The sequence below is a fragment of the Phalacrocorax carbo genome, chromosome 2 (genome assembly GCF_963921805.1).
Source record: "Phalacrocorax carbo chromosome 2, bPhaCar2.1, whole genome shotgun sequence".
Classification (NCBI taxonomy): domain Eukaryota; kingdom Metazoa; phylum Chordata; class Aves; order Suliformes; family Phalacrocoracidae; genus Phalacrocorax; species Phalacrocorax carbo.
In genome coordinates, this window is record NC_087514.1 from 133,094,197 (window position 1) to 133,115,102 (window position 20,906).

Consider the following 20,906-nt stretch of genomic DNA (forward strand, 5'->3'; position numbering starts at 1 on the left):
GCAGCGCGGGTGGCTCCTCGCGCCATGGCGCGGCGAGGGCGGCGGCGGCGGCGGCGGCGCCGGGGGGCGGCGGCGGCGGGAGCGGCGGGCCCGGCGGCGGCGGCGGGAGCGGCGGCGAGGCGCGGCAAGGTGAGGCGGCCCGCCGGCTGCGCGGAGCGGGCGGGCGAGGCAGGGCCGCGGGGGGAGGGCGCCGGCCCGCCTGCTTTCCGCTCTCCCGGAGCAGCGGCGGCCTTTGTCCGTATCCCGCGGGACCGCGGCGGCGGCGCGGGGGGTCGGAGGAGCTGCCCGACAGCGACGGGCGGCTCTTCCGACCGCCCGCGCCGTGGATCCCCACTCGGTTACACCCGGCCCCGGCGGCCCGCGGCCCCGCTCCACGTGGCGAGGCGGCTCCGGGGTTGCAAAGCGCCGGGGAAGGGGGTGGAAACAGCCTTTGGGGCGCCCCTGAGGCGTTCGGCCCCGCGCTGGCTCCTGCAGCGTCCCTAATAAAGGCCGATGGGCTGCGCGTAGCTCCTCGGGGAGGAGCTTTGTTGATTAATTAGCCTCTGTAAGCCTGGGGATGCCACTTTTGAAATAGCTAACATATTTTTTTTTAATTCCGTTCTCTTTTTGTTGTTGTTGAAATGGTGCAATGCCACAAACACATATTTGAGTCGCCTGAATACATGTATTTATAAGGCTTTTAGGGACAAACGCCTCTGATCAGCGCATCCGACCCGGCGCGCTTGGATGCATCAGGCTGCTTGTGTGGTTCAGGTGTTGAAAGGTGGTATTGGTGAGTCTCCCAGGTGGTGGGAGGGAGGGAGGAGAGAGTCAGCATCCCTGTCAGCTCTTGGTGATGGAAGGGTAGGGAGTTCCATGGGTTTCTGTGGAACAGGAAGGTTGTAGAAATGCTGAAGCGTTTGTTATGACCTCTGACCTCAGGGGTTTTGTAAACCTTCCACCTCTGTATGGCCTCAGGCTCTCCATCGGCAGAGTGTAGGTAAGGGCACTGTGAAACAGTTTGGGAGAAACCTGATGGACAGGGCACAATGGACGCAAACGGCACTTACTTCTCACCTCTGGCGCTACAAGCAGAGGCTCTGACTGTCCGCTAGTCACCTTTCTACTGCACAGCTAAAAAGGTGTACGTCATGATTCTTTTAAGGCTCAGCAAAGGGAAGAAGGATGCGGTCTGTTCTCAGCTCTCCTGTTTCTCGTGGGAGCTTGTTTTCAGCTGAGCAAGGCCTTCTGCTGGCTCTTGCTCCTCTGTGTGACGCGCTGGTGAGCAGTGGGTTCAGTCCGGGCTGAGCCAGAAGGACCTGGTGGTGAAGGTTTCTCTGTCTCTGAAATCACGGGTCATCTGCTGACTGGTAAATTAGCTTGTGAGTGAGTACGTATGTGCCCCCGTTGAAGGCAATTGCCAAGGAAGTCAGCAGTACAAAATTGGTACTGCAGCTCCATTTCCCATCCCAGGGTCTAATTTAACAGGTCCTTGCACAGCAGTTTCAGTACACGGAGCTTGTTAAAGGGGTGCTGGCTGACAAAGCTTTTGCACCCAAAAGGCCTGGACGCTAGCAGTCCAGACACAAAGGGAGGACACGTTGCATTCCTGTGGCGTTGTACAGAAGTGTTTTGCTTGGAACACTAGGGCTCAGAGAGTAATTTGGCACTGCCACAGATGAAAGGGATGCTCTTGAATTATGCAGAATTGATTTAGAAATAGCTGTTACTACTGTTTGGATCAGCAAGAGATTAGATATTACAAAAGAAGAGATGGTAGCAGTTGACAGAGCATTTGGACTGTTCATATGCTGCCATGCTGGTATTCACATTATTATCACTGTTTTTGAAAATTAGGGGATAGTTTCCAAGTAGATGTTGCCTGTGGAAGGTAACATTTTAAGTGACTCACCATGTGATTATGATAGCTGGGAATTCTTCACTTTAGGATAAAGTAGCTTGATGGGTTTTAGTGTATTTATCAATTTAAATAAAGCAATATAGAAACCATACTCCGCTGTTCTGAAAATAGCTGAATTTACTAAAATTTCATGGACTACTTGGGTTTAGCAGTAGGTTGACTGGGATGAAAATGACCATAATTTTCTGTGGAGTTGGGGGAACCACCCTGAAAGTCCCAGGAGTTGTTGCTGTGACGGATTTACAGGCTCGGGCATAATCCATCTTCAGCTTCCGTATCCCTGCGAAGGTCGTAAAACTGCGTGATGGCTGCTCATTTTATCACTTGTTCCTTCTTTTCACTGAACACTTGTTTGCCTTTCGCCTTGGTGCCACTTGTGCCAGGAATATACTTCACCGCCCAGAAGGTTTCAGGTTTTTGTGCTCAGATGCTGTTGGGAAATTGCCAAGATCATCCGGGGTCTTCCTTGCCTTCCTAGATTTCATTGTTGCCCTTGAGTCTGAGGCTGATTGAATGGTGTTGACAGTCCTGTTGACCGTGTGTCTAGTTGTGTGATTTTTCTGCACCATAATACATGTCTCTGCCTCTCTCTGCCTTCCACATCTTTCATGTGTTTGTTTGATGCTTAAAATTAAGCTTTCATACAATGCCATTTGCCTTTATGATTCAGTGGAAAGACGAGGATTGTGACTTGTACATAGTTTTGGGTTTTTGGTTTGGCATCTCTCAGCTGGCTGGGGCCCTCTATTCTTGTAGCGCTGCCCATAATTGTCAGCCTTGGAGCGCTTCCCTGTTTGGTTTTGTTTCGGGGCTACAAGCCAAATCCAGTGCCTGTAACCCTTGGGTGGCTTGCCTTGGGTTTGCTGCCTAAGCCTGGGATAAGTCAAGAGGTTTTCCAGCGCAAGTTGAAGGTGTGACCTTGCACAAGTTTGGTTTTTGTGAGTATGTATTTGAGATTAAACTGGGATTGTTTTAGTTTGACTGAAATGAATAAGCAGCAAGTTTGAACATTACCAAAATTATCTGTCCTCTGCTTCAAATAGGAATGTCCATACATTGTGCAAACTTGAATGAGGGGAAAACAGCCCAACTGATTCTCCACCACCCATGATAGAAAGAAAAATAGAGAATAACGTCTAGCCCTGCTTTCTCACACAGTATGTTCTCCTGATACATCACGAAGAAGGGGTTAATGTGACCATTGGCAATGGAAGTGATAGGTACAAATACCTCTAAAAAAATGAAATATGGTGGCATAGAGATAACTGATGCTTCCCACCGAAGCTGAGTGTGTGTGTGCATGCAAGCATTCTCTCCTTGCAGCCTGCCAGGGCGCTGCCTGGCAGAAGGGCAGGTTGCATCTCTTTTGATATCAGGAAAGTTGCTTTTTCACTTGAGACGTGAGAATTCTTCCTGTTTACGTGGAAGGTAAAATATCTCACCTCAGGCTTTGGTTTTTCTCCTTGCCTAACGTGGCAGGTGGAATTCATGGAGATGGCGCTTAGAAAAATCGTGTTTTGACTGGTGGGGACCTCAGGTGTCTTCACTTTTCCCCGTCGCTTGTGTGGTGGGTGTGGGAGTGCTGCCAAAATAGGTCTGACATCCCTCCCGGCCTTGTTTTCCATTTTGTCCCTTGGCGGCAGGTCTGCCAGCCCTCACGGGCACACGTGAGCTGCGTGCTCCCGGTTCTGCAGGAGCGGCACCTCTCCCCCGTGCAGCCTGACAAATTCAGGTGTGCACCTGGGTGTACTGGTGGCGTTCCGTCAAATTTAGAGAAGGGGAAACTGGGAGATGCGACTGTCTTGAACTTTGGTCCTTTGGTGAAAAAAACATACTTAAGGTTGGCTGTTCTGGAAGTTGTTGGATTGTATGCTGTTAGTAGCAGGGAATGTTTTCTGCTGCTTCTGAAAAGTGCCTTGTGGGTGTTTCAAACAAGTAAGTGTATTTTATGTGCAAAAATAACTGAGCGGAATAGGTATAAAATTTCCTACTAGAAATGAGGCTTTGACTCTTTCAGCAGCTGTGAATTATTTCCAGCTTCTACTAGATTTTTCAGTACTTAGCTTTTTGTAATTGGTTAAAAGACAGTTTTTCTCACATCTCTCCAGCATTTCAGCAGACCATTGTGTCTGAACCTGTGGTTTTTTCATGTTGAAATATTTCCCCTGAGCAAGCTTGAAATGTTCATCACCTCTCTGCCTTCCTGCCTTTTTTAGAGGGTTAGTGGCAAAAAGATCCTCTCTTGAAGTGCCTGCATCTTTCAAGTGTTCAGAATAGATTAATATTTTGACATTTGTGTTTAGGCAAATATGTATTTTCTTTCTTGGTATACGCTACTTCATTGGCAGACTTAAAATGCTAGGCTCCGATGCCGATTGTAAATCAGTTTCTGAATGTATTTTAATTGAAAGTTAAAAATGGAAATGTCTGTGGCTTCCAGGACTACACAATAAATAATAGCAAACCAACCCATCGCAGCCGAGGTAGGCAGTATGCCTACCTTGTACGTGTCAGGTGTTCTCTGTTACTAACCTAAGCCCTTTCGGTCAAATGGGGGCTTACCAATGTCTGAATGGGATTCTTCAGTCAGGCTATGGGGAGAAAGTCACAGACTAAAAATCTTTAAAGTTCTGCAGTAAGTTACTTAAATCAGTACCTAAGTATTTGGGAGTGCATAAAGATCAAAAACCATCTTCTACTGGGAAAGGGTTGGTTTTTTTGCCTTTTGTTTTTCCTTTGTTCAAAATCAGTAATTACACCCCCATAACAGCTCCTCTGGTGCAGATGCAGAAGTAATAGATGAAGAACAAGAAATTAGTTAGGCATACAGTAATCACAGCAGTGGCTAACTCAGCTGTACAATAGCACAAGAACTAATGCAGCAGCCCCTGGAAGCAATTTATTCATAGCAATGAGCCTCACAGCTCCTTGTATGTTTTTCTATTAAAATGCATAATGCTTCATTTTTAGTGCTGCTCTGTACTGAGTGAATTCCGTCACAGCAATGGAGCTGGATTCTGGTGGTTTGTTTTAAGAGGTGGGTGAGAGGGAATATCCAAAGGGGTTCAAATGCAGACAGCCCGACTTCTGCAGCAGTGCATTGGGTTGTGCTGTTACGTGCCTGCAAGTTCAGAGGTGAATTCTGCTCTCGCCCAAGCAACAGTAAATCAGTTTTGCATCAGTCTCATCAGCTTTATAAAAGCAGAGCAAGAATAACATTAAGCCCATGTGTGCCCGTTACTGTAGCTTATTTCAGAGAGCAAAGCTTTGGTCAAGGTGCTGCTTGCTCTTCTAATGGAAGTGGAATTTTGTAAGTAAAACCGTTTTTGGAGAATGAGCCTACTTGGGGCCATTTGCCTTGGCACAAATAAATTTAAAAAAATAAATCAATATATGGGGCCCTGTATGAGCAACCTTGGATGTCTATGATGGCGGACAAAGACAGGCTGCGCTCGGTTCTGGAGTTCATCTCGGGGATGTTCTCTTGAACATTCAAGGCTGGAGACCTTTGGACGAGGAACTGGCCCCTCTCACCAGGCAGCTGTTGATCTCACATTCGTGAGAGTTGATGAGAGGAGCAGGAAACCCATGTGTGGCTTTAGCATGCAGCAAACAGCAGAGAGGCTTGCTTAGAGTAAGAGTAGTGTGTATGATGTGTACATGTGGTCCTGGGGACGTAGAAGATAAATGTCTGGGTGCTGGGGAGCGATGCAGAGGCTTTTATCCCCGAGCATTTCTGTGAATGGCAGAATGTTTTTGCAAATTATACTGGGATGTGTAAAATCGTGTTCTGAAACTTGGCAAAATGCCTTCTGCCTTGGTTTTGAAGGCTGAATCTGTTCATCCCATCCCTAAACACACCAAATCTTAAAGCAGCCAAGGGTGGAGCTGTCTGAAGGCTTTCTTACTGGCCTGTTAAATGGAGAGGCTTATCTGAAGTGCTTGGCGAAGTATGTGACCAGGGGGAATGGTTACCTCTGGTGGTACAAGTCTCCTGTGCTGGGACTGAGCTTCTTGAACTCTGAAGTTGTGACCTTGGTTACCTCAGAAAGTGCTGCTGCCTACCCTTGGGAGTGCTTCCTCCTGGAAGGCTCCATCGTGGGCTTCTAGCAAACAAGAAATGTTCTCAGATAAAATGGGTTTTTGTTTTCTTACCAAGCGTCCCTGAAAAAGCTCTGTTGCAGTACTGACAAAAGAGAATGAGTTGTATTGGTTTTATTTTTGGAGTTAGGTCTGTGTCTGATAAAATATGTTACAGTACTGTTGTCTGATCTAATGGTAAGGTGCTTTGTATTTGTTTAGCATTGCATTTTATTTGAAGGTCTGTGTGTTTCTTACCTCTGAGCCATCATTGCCCTGTAAGAGGAGGGGTGGTGGAGGGTTTCACTACAGGTAAAGGGTGCTCTGAGCACATTCTTGCAAAGAAGAGGCACACATGTATTTTTACATCTGAGAAGCACTGTTGTGTGGGGTTGAACACCCTGCATACTGCATCCCCTCCCTAGGCCCAAATCTGGAGTCTGTGTTTAGGAATTAAAACCGCCTGTGCAGAATTTCGTGGAGTTTAGCTAAACACGGTACAGTTTTGCATGCATAGCATATTTTGTGATACAAATTTGTACTTGCATAGGAGTATAAAAATAAGTTGTGATGTTGCCAATTTGAGTTTTCCTATTAAGTTGGCGTGTCTGACTCGTATCTTATGTCTCATTTTGAATCAGAAACAGATACCCAAGGAAGTAGCTGACATTTTTAATGCCCCTAGTGACAATGAAGATTTTCTGGGGTTCCAAGATGATGTTTCCATACAGAGGTTGTCAGAGGGCTGCTATGCTGGTTTTGAATCTCTGGAGTCAGGAAAAAAGGTAGGAACAGATTGCTGTGGACCAGTTATGCGCTTTCGATGCAGCAGCACTCTGAGATTGTGTCAAGGCTATATGAGCCATAACTAGCAGCAAAGCCCATAATCTGCAGTCCTCATATTAAAATAAATGTATACAAACTTGCTATCCTTTTTAGGTTCTGATGATTGCTTTTTAAAACTCTTTCATAGTGTAAGGAAAATAGATTTCATTAGAAGGTGAGTTAAGCGAAGTAGGTAAGTGAAGCAAGCAGCAGAGAGAGAATTACCATCCTGGGCTGGTGTGCTCTGGATGCGTAAGACAGTGGAAATGCATGGTGATAGATGGGTTTTGTGAGTATGCAGGCTTCAAGGTATTTCTTCCAGAAATTTATATCAGTGCTGTTTCTGCACTAATTTATATTAGTGCTTTTTCTGCACTAAAATTGCTTTTTTAGTGGTGGTGACCCACAGAAACCATCAGCTTCTGCTCTGATTGTGAGATTTGCTGGTTCTCTGCGCTCTTAATGATGAAGTAGCTTGGATCAGCATAATAATTTGATGTGTTTCATTCCCTGACTTGGTAGCTGGAGGTACCAGCTGAATTCACAAAAAAGGAAGAGAATGGGTATGCTGCCTTGGCTGCTGGAAAACTTAGTTTTTAGTCTTTTAGAAGCTTTTAATTATATACTGAATAGATTTGGGCTGATGTGCTAAAAGGTAGGCTTGTCAGCTGTGCTCTCAAAAGGGTCCCTCCATTCCATTAATTAAAAGATCGAAAATGTCTTTCCTCTTTTCCTCTATCAGGTCAGTAGCTGGTTAAGAGTTGCTGAAGACAAGAATTATGACTAGTGTTAGTGAAGGGAACAGACAGAACGAGTTATGTTCTGTTTCTGAGCCTTCATAGGCCTTCACAGGCAAATGGCCTCAGAGAAGCTTGCACAAAGTGCAGAAGCTGTTTGGCAGTAGAGCCTCACATCTGTGCTATGGAGAAAGACAGCAGCCTAAAAGTAATGAAATAAACTTGGTTGTAAATCACTTTGTCATCTTGTTGCTAGATGGTGGTACAGGTAACCTCAGAAAATCAGGAGGTAGCTTGCTCTTGTATCTGTGGCTTTGTGTGGAGCAGGAGGAAGGATCAATGAGAAGAGGCGGTGGTGGTGGAGAGAGAGCCTTGTGTGGGAGCCTGAGCTTCTGCTGCCTGCTTGAGGACTGCAGGCACCTTTATTTCTCTCTGCCTTGGTGTCCCAACTTGTGAGATGGAGATTATGATAACTATCTTTGCTGCAAAGTGTTTTAAAATCCTCTGATGAGAAATGCTGTGGAAGAGCTAGGTCCTGTTAATTTAACGTGTGTTACTGGGAATCCCAGTGAGACTTGTTCCAAATTTACAGCTGGCAGTACAGCCTTCCTCACCATTCCTGTGTTTCCCTTGGGCTGAGAATTATTTTGAATCTCCTTCAGTATTGAGTTTAACTCCTTTACTACTAAATGGTACAGTAAAAATACACCTTTTTTTTTTTTTTAATCCTGAGTTCTATGCCAAATACTACTGTCGCTGAGAAAGACCATAGGTACTTGTTGTGCAGGAAACTAGAAAGTTTGGTGTGAAGAGCAAAATGATCAGAAAAAAGCTGCAGTTGTTGGGAGAGGAGGCAAGGCAGCTGCCCTGCTGGGGTGGTGAATGGGAGGTCAGTGCATCAGATGTTCTCTTGGATGCTGATGTGCAAATGCATTGATAAGTGTTGACCTCTGCATGTTTGCTTTTCCTCAGGGTTTTCTGCAGTCCTGCTAACATGATCTCTGTGCTTCTGCTGAGCTTCAGCTGTTTCTCCTTTTCTCCTATAGGTATCCCTGATATGTATTTTACCTTGTGTAGACCGTTCTTCATAGGTGTAACAGCACAGCTCTAGGCGTGTTATTTTTAGTCACTTCAGCTAACAGCTTATTGCACACACACACCCCCCTTCATTGTGGAATTTCATGAAAACACAGAATGCATAAAAACTTCAGTTTTCCTCCAAGAAATGCAATTTAACTTCAAAGTAACTTCCCTATTGTGTTTGTTCCTTTCTCAAGCAGCTGCACTGCACCTATCAACAAAAGAATCAAGTAATTTGGCTTAGAGAAAACTCATTCCAATTACCCATAATAATTTGTAGGAGATGTTTAAGTGTAAAGAAACAGCATATGCAGTAGCTCCCTCCTCCCATTCCCCTGTAAGTTTTTCCACTCATCTATTGTATCTATTTTTCCACCAGATACTATCTTAATGTAAAGAAGTCTGTAATTAAAGTCAAGGAAGGGAGGGAATTGAAAGGAAGAATAAAGATACTTAGCAAGTGCATCATATGAAAGGTCATTTTTGTATCTCGCGTGGGAGGAAGAAACAGCAGAGGAAAATTGGGGAAACAAACTTAAGTGAGTGTTGCTGGCTTTCAAGAAGCAGGTGTGTTGTGAACATGGGTTACATTCCCATCATGAACGAGTCTTTCAGGAGACTAATGGGGACAGGTTGACAGACGGTCTTCTACTAATTCTGATTAGAAGTATGCAAATATATGTCCGATCTAGTAAATGCATTGTGTTTAATTGGTATGTAATGTGCATATTGTGAAGAGTGTTTTAATGGGATCATACGTTTATTTTTCATGGTCTGACTTTTTACTTCCTAGTCTGTAGGCAGAAATTTGGGATCTGTGTACCCTAGAACACATTTGAATGTTAAACTGTAGCGTTGAAACAGAGAGTTGAGCTGTTGGAAGGTGGAGGGATGTTAGTCGGCTGTTCAAAGCTCTGTCGGTTTCTGTTGGTATCTGTCACTTCAGTGATGGTGTAACAGCGTGAAAAGGAGCATACTCCATCTCCAGGGGCCTTGAATACTGCTGCAGTAAGCGCAGAGGAGGGTGTTATTTCTACTCCTAAGTGGAAAAAAAGGAGGTGTCTTTCTTACTGTGGTTGTGGTTTGTATTTTCTTCCATTCAAGGCTGTTTTGCTATATCCAGAAGAAAACATACAAAACAATGTGATAATTTACACGTAAGAAAACTGATCGTTTATTTTTATTGGGTAATAGTGAAGAAGAGGAGGAAGAGGTGAAGAAAGTTTCTTCCCTCAAATGAAGCAGCTCAGTTAAAGCCCTGTGTTTAAAATGAGGAAAAAAAAAAATCCTGCTAAGTGAAAATAACTCAGTGCTGAAACTCTGAATGTCTTTGGTTTTTTTACTTTTGACAGGCTTTGCCTGCAAATTGCTTTCACGGTATATGCCATCTAGTTGGTACCTGCTTGAACCTCAGACCTGTTTATTGTGACTGAGTGACTCTGTGACTGTTGTTTAGGCTCTCTATCTAACTGTCTCTCACAGCTACTGGCCGGTATTTTTACAGGGGGTTCGATTTCAGTCCGGATCCCTCACTGGAGAGCTGCAGAGGATTTTCACTGAAGACACTGACTCTGAAATGGAAGCGTTTGAAGGCTTCACTTCAAGCGAGGTGGATGTGAACATGAAAGGAGTTCTGGTGAAGGTAGTCCCCTACGCATGTTGTCGTCTTTTTTACTGTCTCCTCTGTGTAAACCTCGTGTTCTAGTAGGAGTATTTCTGATACACTGTGATGTTCTATATTGATGTTGAAGAAAAATACGTGTTATCTTAAAAGAGAAAAAAAGCTTTATTTAATGTAAAGTCACATATTAGAAATGAAAACTTCTTCCCCAGCTTGTAGACTGACTGTGCTGGGCAAGGTTGTTGCTCTGAACACAGCCATGTCTGTACCCCAGACAATATTAATATGTAGATTTTTTGTTCATCTCTGCACAGGGAGAAGTGAACTTTTAAAAATTTGTTGATTTAGGTGAATTTATGACAGTGCTTTCGGGTGGTGAGACTGCTGCCTAGAATTAGTGATTTAAAAATGACCTTTCTTGTGTCACAGCCAATAATGTAACATGGGATTCTTCCTGCCTCTAGGCGATGGAGTCGGACTTGAGTGATGAGGAACGTGATAATTTGTTGGGTAGTGAGGAAGAAGAGGAGGAAGAGGCGAAGAAGAAACTTTCCCCCAAGAGAAGAAGCTTTGGCCTTCGTGTTGCCTTGCAGTTTCCCACCAGGAAGTCGTCTGAGAAAAAAGTGCCTGAACAGGATTTTTCTAACTTACCTCTAAAGGACAGTGAATCCCTCACACCTCTTTCAAACGAAATAAGCTGTAAGCGGTGGGACAAACTAGAGGGCTCTGCTTCAGAGTCTGAAGAAGACATTAAAGAAACACAGGAGGAAGGTTCCAGTGCTCTGCTTAAGAGAGCCATAAATATTAAAGAAAATAAAGCCATGGTAAGACTTACGAGCAGTGCTTTGTTCTCTGACGTTTACATCTGAGTACTTAGCTTCAGCACACTTGAATTTTGGGGTCCCCACTGGTGCTGTGCTTGGACTTTTGGCAAATCTAATGGTGGTGTGTGTTTGAATTTTTCTGCCTGGTAAAACCCTAGGGGACCATCGACGCTCAGACATTTACCCATAAAATAGCCTTAAGTAGAACTAGTCTGCTCAAGTTTAAAACTAGAGTTGAACCAAGCATTTTGTTGAACCACGCCCAAGTTGCAGTCTTGCATTCAGAACATGTCAGAAAACCAGCTGGTCCCTTCAGGTGGTTCGTGGTGTCATTGGCACAAGAGTTTCTACTTTTCATTTGTGTCTGACAGATCTGCTGTAGTTACTGATTGGAAAGCCAGCTAAAAACTGCTAAGGATGATAAATGTAATTTTTCTGTTGTGTGGAATGTGATGTTTACAGTTACGCTTGGCTATATAGCTACTGAAAGCGTGGGTATGTGTGCGTGTAGGTGCGGAAAAGAGAGACACTGATCGTTTCCTAGTGCTTTTTCCTCTGTTGTCCAGAATGCCGCCAGCCCTCTTTAATTATCATGCTGCCATGCAAATCCAATTTGATGTTGGGTCCTCAGTGGCTCCTTCAGTTTTACTGTATTCCAGGAAAAGTTGCAGCTTCCAAGCAGTCTTGGGGCTCAAGTACACCTCTTGGGTGTGTGGGCCTGCAGCTCCCATGTAAAAATTTGCTTTAGTTTTGTACCCGTGCTTCTAATCTCTCTTGTATCCTCGCTTTTGTTGTATTGATCTTGCTGCTCTTCCACCCATCTCACCTTCCACTCTTTCTTGTAGTTCAACTGTTGTGAAATTCATTGGCATCCCAGTTGCAGCAGTGTAATGACATTAAATAGCTCCTAATAAATGCCACACCGAAGTTTTTACTGAAAAATGCTGTATCCAGCTTTTAATCTCGTGATTGGTGTGGCGGTCTCAGAGGCAGCTGGCAGCCTGGCTCATCCCCGCTATTGCTGGCTTTTCAGAGATAGTCTCATCCTGGCCTTCCCGAACAGGTCGGTGTTTTTTTTTTTAGACCTGTCAGCCACTGCTTCTGTTGAAATGTACTTCTGGGACGTCTCCTACGTGGTGCAGCAGGTTGTCCTCCTGAGGTGCTTCTGATGCTGCTTATGCCATCGTTAGGGGAACCGCCAGCGGGGCTCAGTTTTTTTACGACTTTGCGAATGAGCATGTACCCACGTCGCTGTGTGTATCTGCACAAAGCAATGGGTATGCAGCATTACTGGCTGTGGCTTGCAGCGTTTGTGAAACCAGCACTAGCTGTCGTGATTGAAAAAGGGATGTTCCTAGTCATTGCTGCTAAGGACTACTGAAAAACGACAGGCAGTTTGCCTGCTGCAATGTCACTGCTTAAGGCAATTCTATGAGTTCCCTAGCAAAAAGCACAGGTGTATCAGCAGTTGTTCAGTAAAATAGCCCACAGGGAACATCTTACAGTCTTCTGGCCGAGGACACCCTGTGTTCATTTTCTCTCTCCAGTCATATGAACTCTGAATTTCTTGTTATCGGTCACAGAGATCGTAACCATGTTGTAATGCGCTGCTTCAGTGCTGTTTCAATAAGATTGGCTGTAATTCTAGCTAATTCTAATTCCCAGTAAGAATTAATGGGAGCTGTGAAGTTAGTACTGCCTGCAGAGTTTTGCTCATTCAGGGGTAAATGAGTAATAAGCCCCACTTAAAGTGCCTCCAGAAAGGTTTAATGCACTGAAACGTTATGTATTTAGATATAATTTGGAGTGAAGAGTGGATGATAGGTGTTGCTTATTTGCAGTGAGTTTTCAATGCGGATTCACTGTTGATTTCAGCTTGACCAGCTGCTGGCAGAACTGAATTCCATACCCGACCTGTTCCCAGTAAAAACGCCCTCCTCGACGCCTTCGGTAAGTCTCCGGTACTGGCTAGAGGTGACAGTAATTTTTGCTAGATGTAGCATTAATGTGTTTCTTGATGAAACACTTTCACCAAGTTTGTTCTGGTTTTCTTTGGTTTTGGTTGCTTTATTTGTACATATTTGCTATTGGTCAGTATTTAAGTACCAGAGGTTATGTGAGGAAATGGAATTTTGTAAGATAATTTATGAAGAAATACGGAGACCAAGGTGAGATGCTTCTGTATCATTTTTGCCCCAGAAATGCTGTTGGGATACTAGACAAATGTCTGTGTACGTGGGAATGATGAAGAGTAGTTGCTTTCCTTTGGGTTTAGATTCTGTTAACTTCCCTCTTGCAGGCTTTTCTTTTAAAATCTACACTTCCCAGCAGAGCAATGCTGATGAAATTCAGGCACTTCAGCATGAACCTGGAATGACACAGTAGTTACTTCAACTGACTTTTCTTGGCTAGAAGCAGAGAACTGTCAACACCCCTAGGCTCTCTGTAGAGTCACTTTTTTTCCACGTGTATTATAAACTGAAGAGATTTGAGGAAAAACTGAAGGGTCGTGTCTTTGGGAAGCCCATGTAGAAATGCTGGTGTGGTGGTTGTCACGTGAAAAGGTGAAGCCAAATTATGCAGTCTTTGAAAGGCTGAAACCTTGCTAGCTCTAGTTAAATGCTTTTGAAACTTAAAAATTCTTTGAATACATACATAACCCTGCCACTTTTATTTAGTATCTTTACTTAAGGAGGGGGAGGGCATTGGGAGTATTCTAGTTCCCTTCTGCTTGGTTTTCGACTTCCAGCCTGTCTCCTTGTGAAGTGCTTTTCACTTCTTTTGAAGGAAGTAACTTAGAGTACAGTAGCAAGTAGACTTGCTTCCTACATCTTGTTTATCCTGTCAGATTTAGTAGACACCTTTATCGTAGGTGTCTATGCAGGACTTCTGTTGCATGAATTCAGTCATGCAGTAATTGGCAGGTGTGACAATATGAAAAGGGTATCTTGTGCCTCCTAGTAATTTCCAGATCTAGGAATCTGGAATTAGGAGATGAAACTTATTAATGCCCTTTCAATTAAAAAAAAATATAAAAGAAAATAAACTAGAAATCAGATTATTCCTTGAAGATATATTCAGTTTGTAGGAAAATCTGAACCTTTAGCCGCTGAAGAACAGAGAGAACTAGCTTCTACCTTAATGTGCCATACAAAAATTTTGGTATAGTTCTGTGATGTTAGCTGGAATAGAATTTGACTGTGAAAGTGGTGTCTTAAAAGGATCAAAAAGGTGTAGCATGTAGGTAGAACACTTAAGTATGCTAGAAGTTGGTAAGGTTTAGCTTAACAAATGAGTGGGAGAAGAACAGATTAATTCACGATAGTACAAGTGTGGTACAGACATTTTGAGATAATTTCTGGTGTTTAACAGTACATACTTAACTGAAAGGACAGTTACTGTAATCGTCTTCTCTTTCCAGAAACAGAAGAAAATCCCAAGGAGGACATTTTCTGAAGGCCAGATAGCACGTCGCATGAACCCAACCAGAAATGCTCGTCCACCAGAGAAATTTGCCTTGGAAAAGTTTACTATGTCGGCCGTTAGACTTGCAGAACAATTCCGTAGCTATAGTCAACAAAACCTCTTGAAGAAGAGACTCAGTGTGGTATTTGCCAGCCTTTGATATGTCCGATAGTGAGGGATTAGTAAACATTGATTTAAATTGTTGGCCAACAGTTAGAGCAGACATCACATCCTACAGAAAGTCAATGAGAACCTTTGGTCTGGGATTAGCTACAGAAGTCGTCTTCAGGCCTTCTTGCCTCATCTTGCACCCGTTAACTGGGCTTTATCTGTGTTGTCCAAAACATAACAAGGCGGTTTACTTATGGCCTTTATTTATTTATTATCTGAGAGTTATTAGAGTCCACAGTGTAGAAGGCCTTTGAGTGACAAGGCTGTGGGTCTGGTGGAGGTGACAAAGCAGATCATCTCTATTTTCAGGCTCAGGAAAAGTTAGCAAAAACCCCTCTCTGGAAATAGCAGAGGGAAGATAAAGAGGAGTTATAGCTGAACTGAGAATGAATAAAGGGAATCTGCACCAACAAACTGCTGATGTACTGGCTAGCCATTCAAAAGTTGCCCATTTTATTCTTCCCCATTTTTTAAAGTATGTTTTTCCCTCCCTTGGCTTATGGTGGTCTTTTGTCTTAGTTATATTCACTGTATAGCCTTTATGAGGAAGACACTTAAGTTTGTTTCTGTACATGGTAGTGGCCAGATCCCAGTTCTGCTTATAGGAATGAGTGCTGGGCATAGTTGAAGCATTATAGAGGGAACTTGGCTATTAAAGAATGTGGAGTGGCACTGAATGAGACCCTGAGCTGGTAAGCGAGTATTTTGGAGAGAACAGAGCTGATCTAGGGTGAAGGGCAAATTAGGTGTTAAGAGTGGGGTAGGTAGGTACGGATCAATTGAGATTTGTACATGAAATTTGAAATGTCCTGAGGGGCATGATGACAATCCATGGATTGCGGTCAAAGAGATTGATTGATATTTTGAAGGCAAAAAAGAGTGCTTAATAGTAAGTAGAGGACTCTTTTCAAGTAATAAACAGGATAATAATAAAGGGCTGGGTATGGCAGGGCTAACCTATAACTTCTGTAAAGGTTTTTTGCCAGGACATTACAGATTGTCATTGGAGAAAATAATTGGAGAGCATGCTAGGAGATCAAAGGAGCAAAGCATGGGAAGGCAGATGGTTATAGTTCCTTATTTTGAGAGGGAAGAAATGGAGTATGAAGAGTTACAGTGGAGGTGTGCAGGGAATGCAAAGAAAAGGAGGTAGCATTAAAACATGTTAAGAATTTGTGGCAATAGAAGTAGCAATGATGGGATGGGGAGGAAGAACTTAAATACTAGAGAAAAGATTAGGGAAGGGGGAGAGAGCGAGAGAAAGGCGGTGATGATTTAGAAACTCTATTCTGTGTTCTTCCAGTGGGCCCAGAGCCTGTAGTCTGACCCCACTAGACTGGATATGCATTATAAATGAAAGAATTTGTCACCAAGTGTGGTGACAGAGTCTTCATGACACCAGGCAAAAGGTGTTGAGATGAGTTTGTTTAGCAGGGGGAATGTGGAGTGCGCAAAAGGAGGAGATCATCAAAGTATTCATCTCACCGTCCAGTAGAAGATATTACTGAGGAGGACTTGGACAACATTGCAATCACTGTTAAAGACAAAATCTATGATAAAGTTCTAGTAAGTGGCTGCTATTTCCTTTAGTGTGTCCATTTTCTTGACATTGGAAGTCTCATAACAGTTCACCTGGTGTTTGCTGAAAGGTATGCTTTCCTGACGTTCTGGAGAGTGGAGCTTTGCATTACTGTATTACACAGGCGCAATTTGGAAGCTTTGCCGGTCTCCCGTGGGCTTGCCCATGCTGGTTGATATGCCCCACTGACTTCTTGCTTCTGCAAAGAAGTGCTTTCTTGCCATAGAGCTATTAAGTGGAATTTGCTATAGCTATGATTCACCATTGATAAGAGTCGCCATCTCATTCTCACTTAATGTAAACGTGGTGGTTGTACCAATAAATAATAGTGATCCCTGCTGCTCCTTGTACCCCTGGAAACGAAGTTTCTGTAGCGGTTGGGTAGTTTCTAGAGCTCTTGATAGAACTCGTCCTCCTTTCCTTCACTGGATTTGGCTATTAGTAAGTGTCATAAAGATCTAGATGATCAGTTTACTATATAGCTCATGCTTCATTGTATTTTCAGAGATGTCAGAAGGTCACTTTCTGAATAGTTTTAGCTTTTTCATAGATAGAGGAAAGGATCTGAACTGTGAATGAGGTTCATGTAGTTTGAGACTCTCAGTCCAGCTGAGGCTGGGCACTGCCTCTGTAAAAGCCGTAGCATCTCTCCAGGTATCTATATGATTTATTATAGTAACAGACCTTACAGTTCTTACTAAGCTTTTCATTGCTGAATTTGACTTTGGTCTGAAGTTTGGGCTTTGCTATCAGTAGATATATTAGGGAAGTCCAGCAACAAGCATTTAAGATGTCCTTCATATATACGTATTTATCATCCTTTCCAACTTTAGGGTAGTACTTGCCACCAGTGTCGACAAAAGACAATTGATACAAAGACAATCTGTCGCAACCAGGGCTGTGGAGGAGTAAGGGGGCAGTTTTGTGGACCATGTCTTCGAAATCGATACGGGGAAGATGTGAAATCGGCACTGCTTGATCCAGTAAGTATAATTTCTTGGGCTTGGAAAGAACGTGTAACAAATACAGTTTTGTTAGTAATCTGTGATGAGTAGATGCTCATGATAATGTGGTGTTCAAAGCTTTTTGCCGTGAGAAGATCTGTAGTACTGTTAGGATTGACACTGATCTTGCTGAAACTCAAGTGGAAGGTGCTGGACCTTCCAGCTTTGTGCTTTGAAGATCCACTTGCATACCAGGTAGTGGAGGGAAAGTCCAAGAGCTTTTAAGAAAAGCAGTCTGTCCCCATTCAGAAAAATGAACCATTTTATTAATACTCTTACGTAATGATAGCATGGCATGTAAAGCAGGTTCCTTGTTTTAAATTCGAAATTTTAAATATGAGAAAAAAGGAGACAGATACCTAGAAGTCTGAGGGTTGGTTCCCTTTTCTCTGTTTTCCCCCGAGGCGCTGAGCAAGGAGAGAACACAGGCTGCTGCCAGAGAATGAGGCGTGTGGCTACGCAAAGACCTCTCGGCTCAGCTCAGCGACCTCTCTGTGCTCAGCTTGTTTTGGGACCTCCTCCCTCACCTCTGCTTTAGAGATGGGCTTCAGGGCTTTTTCTGAAAGACAGTGAAGAACTAATGGTGCCAGTGTGCTGGCCGAGTGTGGCAATGGCTGCAATACTGTAATGCATGTCTATGTTCAGTTGCTAAGCAGCTGGAAGATGCCTGCCTTCATGTACATGCTGGGTAATTCAGTCTCAGGAATTCAGGCTATGCCAGCAGGCAGAGCCAAAGAAACTTGACAGAGTGGGTACTCATCTTTTTCTAGGGAGTTCACTATGGTCAGCCTAACATAGGATGACTTATCATTAGGCATTACAGATGCCTTTGGTCTATTTTAAATCAATACTGAACAATCTGAGCCTGAGTCTTCAGAGTAAGAGTATTCAAGCAAACAGGGTGATAGTTAATTTCTTTAATCCTGCAGAATTTGGAAAGTGTTAACAAGGTTGGTTGGCTGGCTGATTCAGGCTTTTAAAACCTTGCCCTGAAGGATCATGCGGTAAGGAAGTCATACTCTGATCTGAGCAACAGGAAGGTGAATACAGAATCATAGAATAGAATCATTAAGGTTGGAAAAGACCTCTAGGATCATCAAGTCCAACCGTTAACCCAACACTACCATGTCTCCTAAACCATGCCCTGAAGTGCCACATCTACACGATTTTTGAACACCTCCAGGGATGGTGACTCCACCGGCTCTGGGCAGCCTGTTCCAATGCCTGACCACTCTTTCAGTGAAGACATTTTTCCTAATATCCAACCTAAACCTTCCCTGACACAGCTTATGGTTTGCCTTTAACCCCCTCCCACATTCACCCCCTTGCAGGCCTGGATCTGTCCTCCTTGTCGCGGGGTGTGCAACTGCAGCTACTGCCGCCGGCGGGATGGGCGCTGTGCCACAGGCATGCTCATCCACTTGGCCAAGTTCTACGGCTACGACAATGTCAAGGAGTACCTGGAAAGGTGAGGGCCATGCCCCGCAGTTGTTCCTTTTCAAACTGTTGCAGCCCTTTAAATAATACTTGACTTTTGTGGCCTGGGGCAGTTCCTGGACCTATGCAAAAGAAGCCTCTTAGACTTGAGATTTCACCTAGGCTGAAATCGGCTGCATTAAATTGAATTGTAGTGTCTGTGTAAACAATTCATTTGCTTAAGAAAATGAATTGCTTTTCCCTGTTTTGAAATCAGTATTGATTGCTTCAGGCATAGTGAAGTGCTGTTTTGGAAGTTGTCATCTTCAGCAATGGAAATTATCTGTTTATGGGGAACCTGAGTTTCCTAAAAATCACTAACACTGTTTTCTCACATGTCTTCTAGTTTACAAAAACAACTGGCGGCTGACAATTGAGAACACTGAACTCAAGCTGAGCCTGCAACTGGTTAATACATTGACAAATTCTGACTTCAAAAGTTGTATTACTATATAAGATAGAATTGTAGAATATAGTATATGCATTTCTGTTTTGGAAACTTTTTGATTAATGTGGTCTTATGCGAAAGATCTCTCAGGAAAATGTTTTGGTAGAGAAATCTACATGCACAGACCTATGCGTTAAGTGAAATGGCACTTGAACCTTGAGTGTTTAATTTTTAATAGAGCTACAGAACCACATGATGGAGAAGTTGGTCAATTTGAGTGATATTTATATAATTGTGCAAGTTTGCAGAAAAGGTATCTAACAGCTACCTGTAAAGCATACCCTGTCTTTAAGGAAACAAAAAATCCCCTTGTGTTCCAACTTGATCATAAAGATTCAGTTTTCTAAGCCTTGTTTTCTGAACCTGCTCCTCCACCTGCAGTTTATGGAACTTGGCCCTGCAAAGAAGGAAAGGGTACTTTCATCTGAATGCCACTATATTCCAACCAAAGCTGATGCAACCTACCAGTGGGAGGATGATTTTTGTTCTATTCCGAAGTGCAATTAATCACTGAAACATGAAAGTGGAGAATGGAAGTTTTGTAAAAAAAAAAAAAAGAAAAAAAAAATTTAAACATCATCCCAATAAAGAATTGTTCACCAGCAGTTTTTGTGTGATGCACCTGCTGCCTGAACCAACTACCTTACAACAGCAAAACTGATTAACAGGTTTAAATCACAAAGTTCAGGATTAGTTTTTTTACACACAGTTTATACTTAGATGTTTTTTCATAAGTTCAACTAAGCTTTCAAACAAATTTGTTTAAATGCAACATGTTTGTATTGCAGTGTGATTATGCTAAAATTTTTGTAAGATACACACTTCATATTATGTAGAGAGAATAAAGAATAATCAAGAGTAGTTTGTGAGTCAAACTACACCCAGATGCTGATGTGTCCCCTTTACTTTCCCCGAGCTGGTGTAATGAAAGAATTCTTGCAGATCTGTAATCATTATGTGGTGAAACACACAAACACAACACTGGTGGATGAGGAAATAACAACATAGACCGCAAAGTGTTATACTAAGGATTGTGGTTTTGTGATGCAGATCTCCTGCTCCAGCTGGCTGAAAAATATTTGTCTCCTTTTGCTAAAACTACAAGGCAGACTGAGAAAGCAGCATGTGCTACCGAAAGCTTAGTACTAAACTGCCAAGAGTAAAGCTACTCCTGCCAGAACCCAGTTAGCTGGCATCTCCTGGGTTTTCAGACTAAAAGTCCAAATGTAAGTTGCCCCTCTGCTGCTTTTGGTTTTATAAACTGAATGTTCATAAATATCCTTAGTTTCCCTTTGATCCACTGGAATAGCCCTTACAAAAATGACAGGCATGGCTGGAGTCTGTTCCTTGAGCTGGACTTCAGCTACGGTCCCCAGCTGGATGTCCCACCTGCCACCTGCAATAAATGTAGGCACGTGGTTTACATGGTGCTCTGTAGTGCAAGACCAGAATAATTGGGGTTTAAACAATTGCTTGTTGCTAAATACTTAAAGCTGCATTTGAACATAGTTATTTAAATGCATGACATATAGCCAGTGATGAGGATACCAAGCTGGTATGAAATTTAAACTCACAGTTGGACCAACACCAACAATCTACCGCCATTGCTAAACTTCCTCAGTGCTGTTCATAGAGCACAACACTTTAGTCCAACTCCTGATGGAACTTGACTACCTGATGAAGAAAGTTAGAATCC

At 43.3% G+C, this 20,906-nt stretch overlaps 1 protein-coding gene across 3 annotated transcripts; it reads left to right on the top strand.

Annotated features, from left to right (window-relative positions):
* The first annotated feature begins 18 nt into the window (after positions 1 to 18).
* Positions 19 to 20,073, top strand: CDCA7L (cell division cycle associated 7 like). 3 transcript variants are annotated; one of them, XM_064444452.1, is made up of 9 exons: positions 19 to 129; positions 10,127 to 10,264; positions 10,708 to 11,067; positions 12,943 to 13,017; positions 14,489 to 14,674; positions 16,135 to 16,269; positions 17,116 to 17,265; positions 18,618 to 18,754; positions 19,109 to 20,073. In XM_064444452.1, the coding sequence occupies exons 1-9, from the start codon at positions 25 to 27 to the stop codon at positions 19,137 to 19,139; spliced, it is 1,317 nt and encodes a 438-aa protein (XP_064300522.1). In that variant the 5' UTR covers positions 19 to 24; the 3' UTR covers positions 19,140 to 20,073. The 3 variants fall into 3 exon arrangements, with proteins under 3 accessions (XP_064300522.1, XP_064300521.1, XP_064300520.1); XM_064444451.1 differs by lacking the exon at positions 19 to 129 and adding an exon at positions 6,655 to 6,765 and having other exon boundaries at positions 16,138 to 16,269; XM_064444450.1 differs by lacking the exon at positions 19 to 129 and adding an exon at positions 6,659 to 6,765.
* The last annotated feature ends 833 nt before the right edge of the window (positions 20,074 to 20,906 follow it).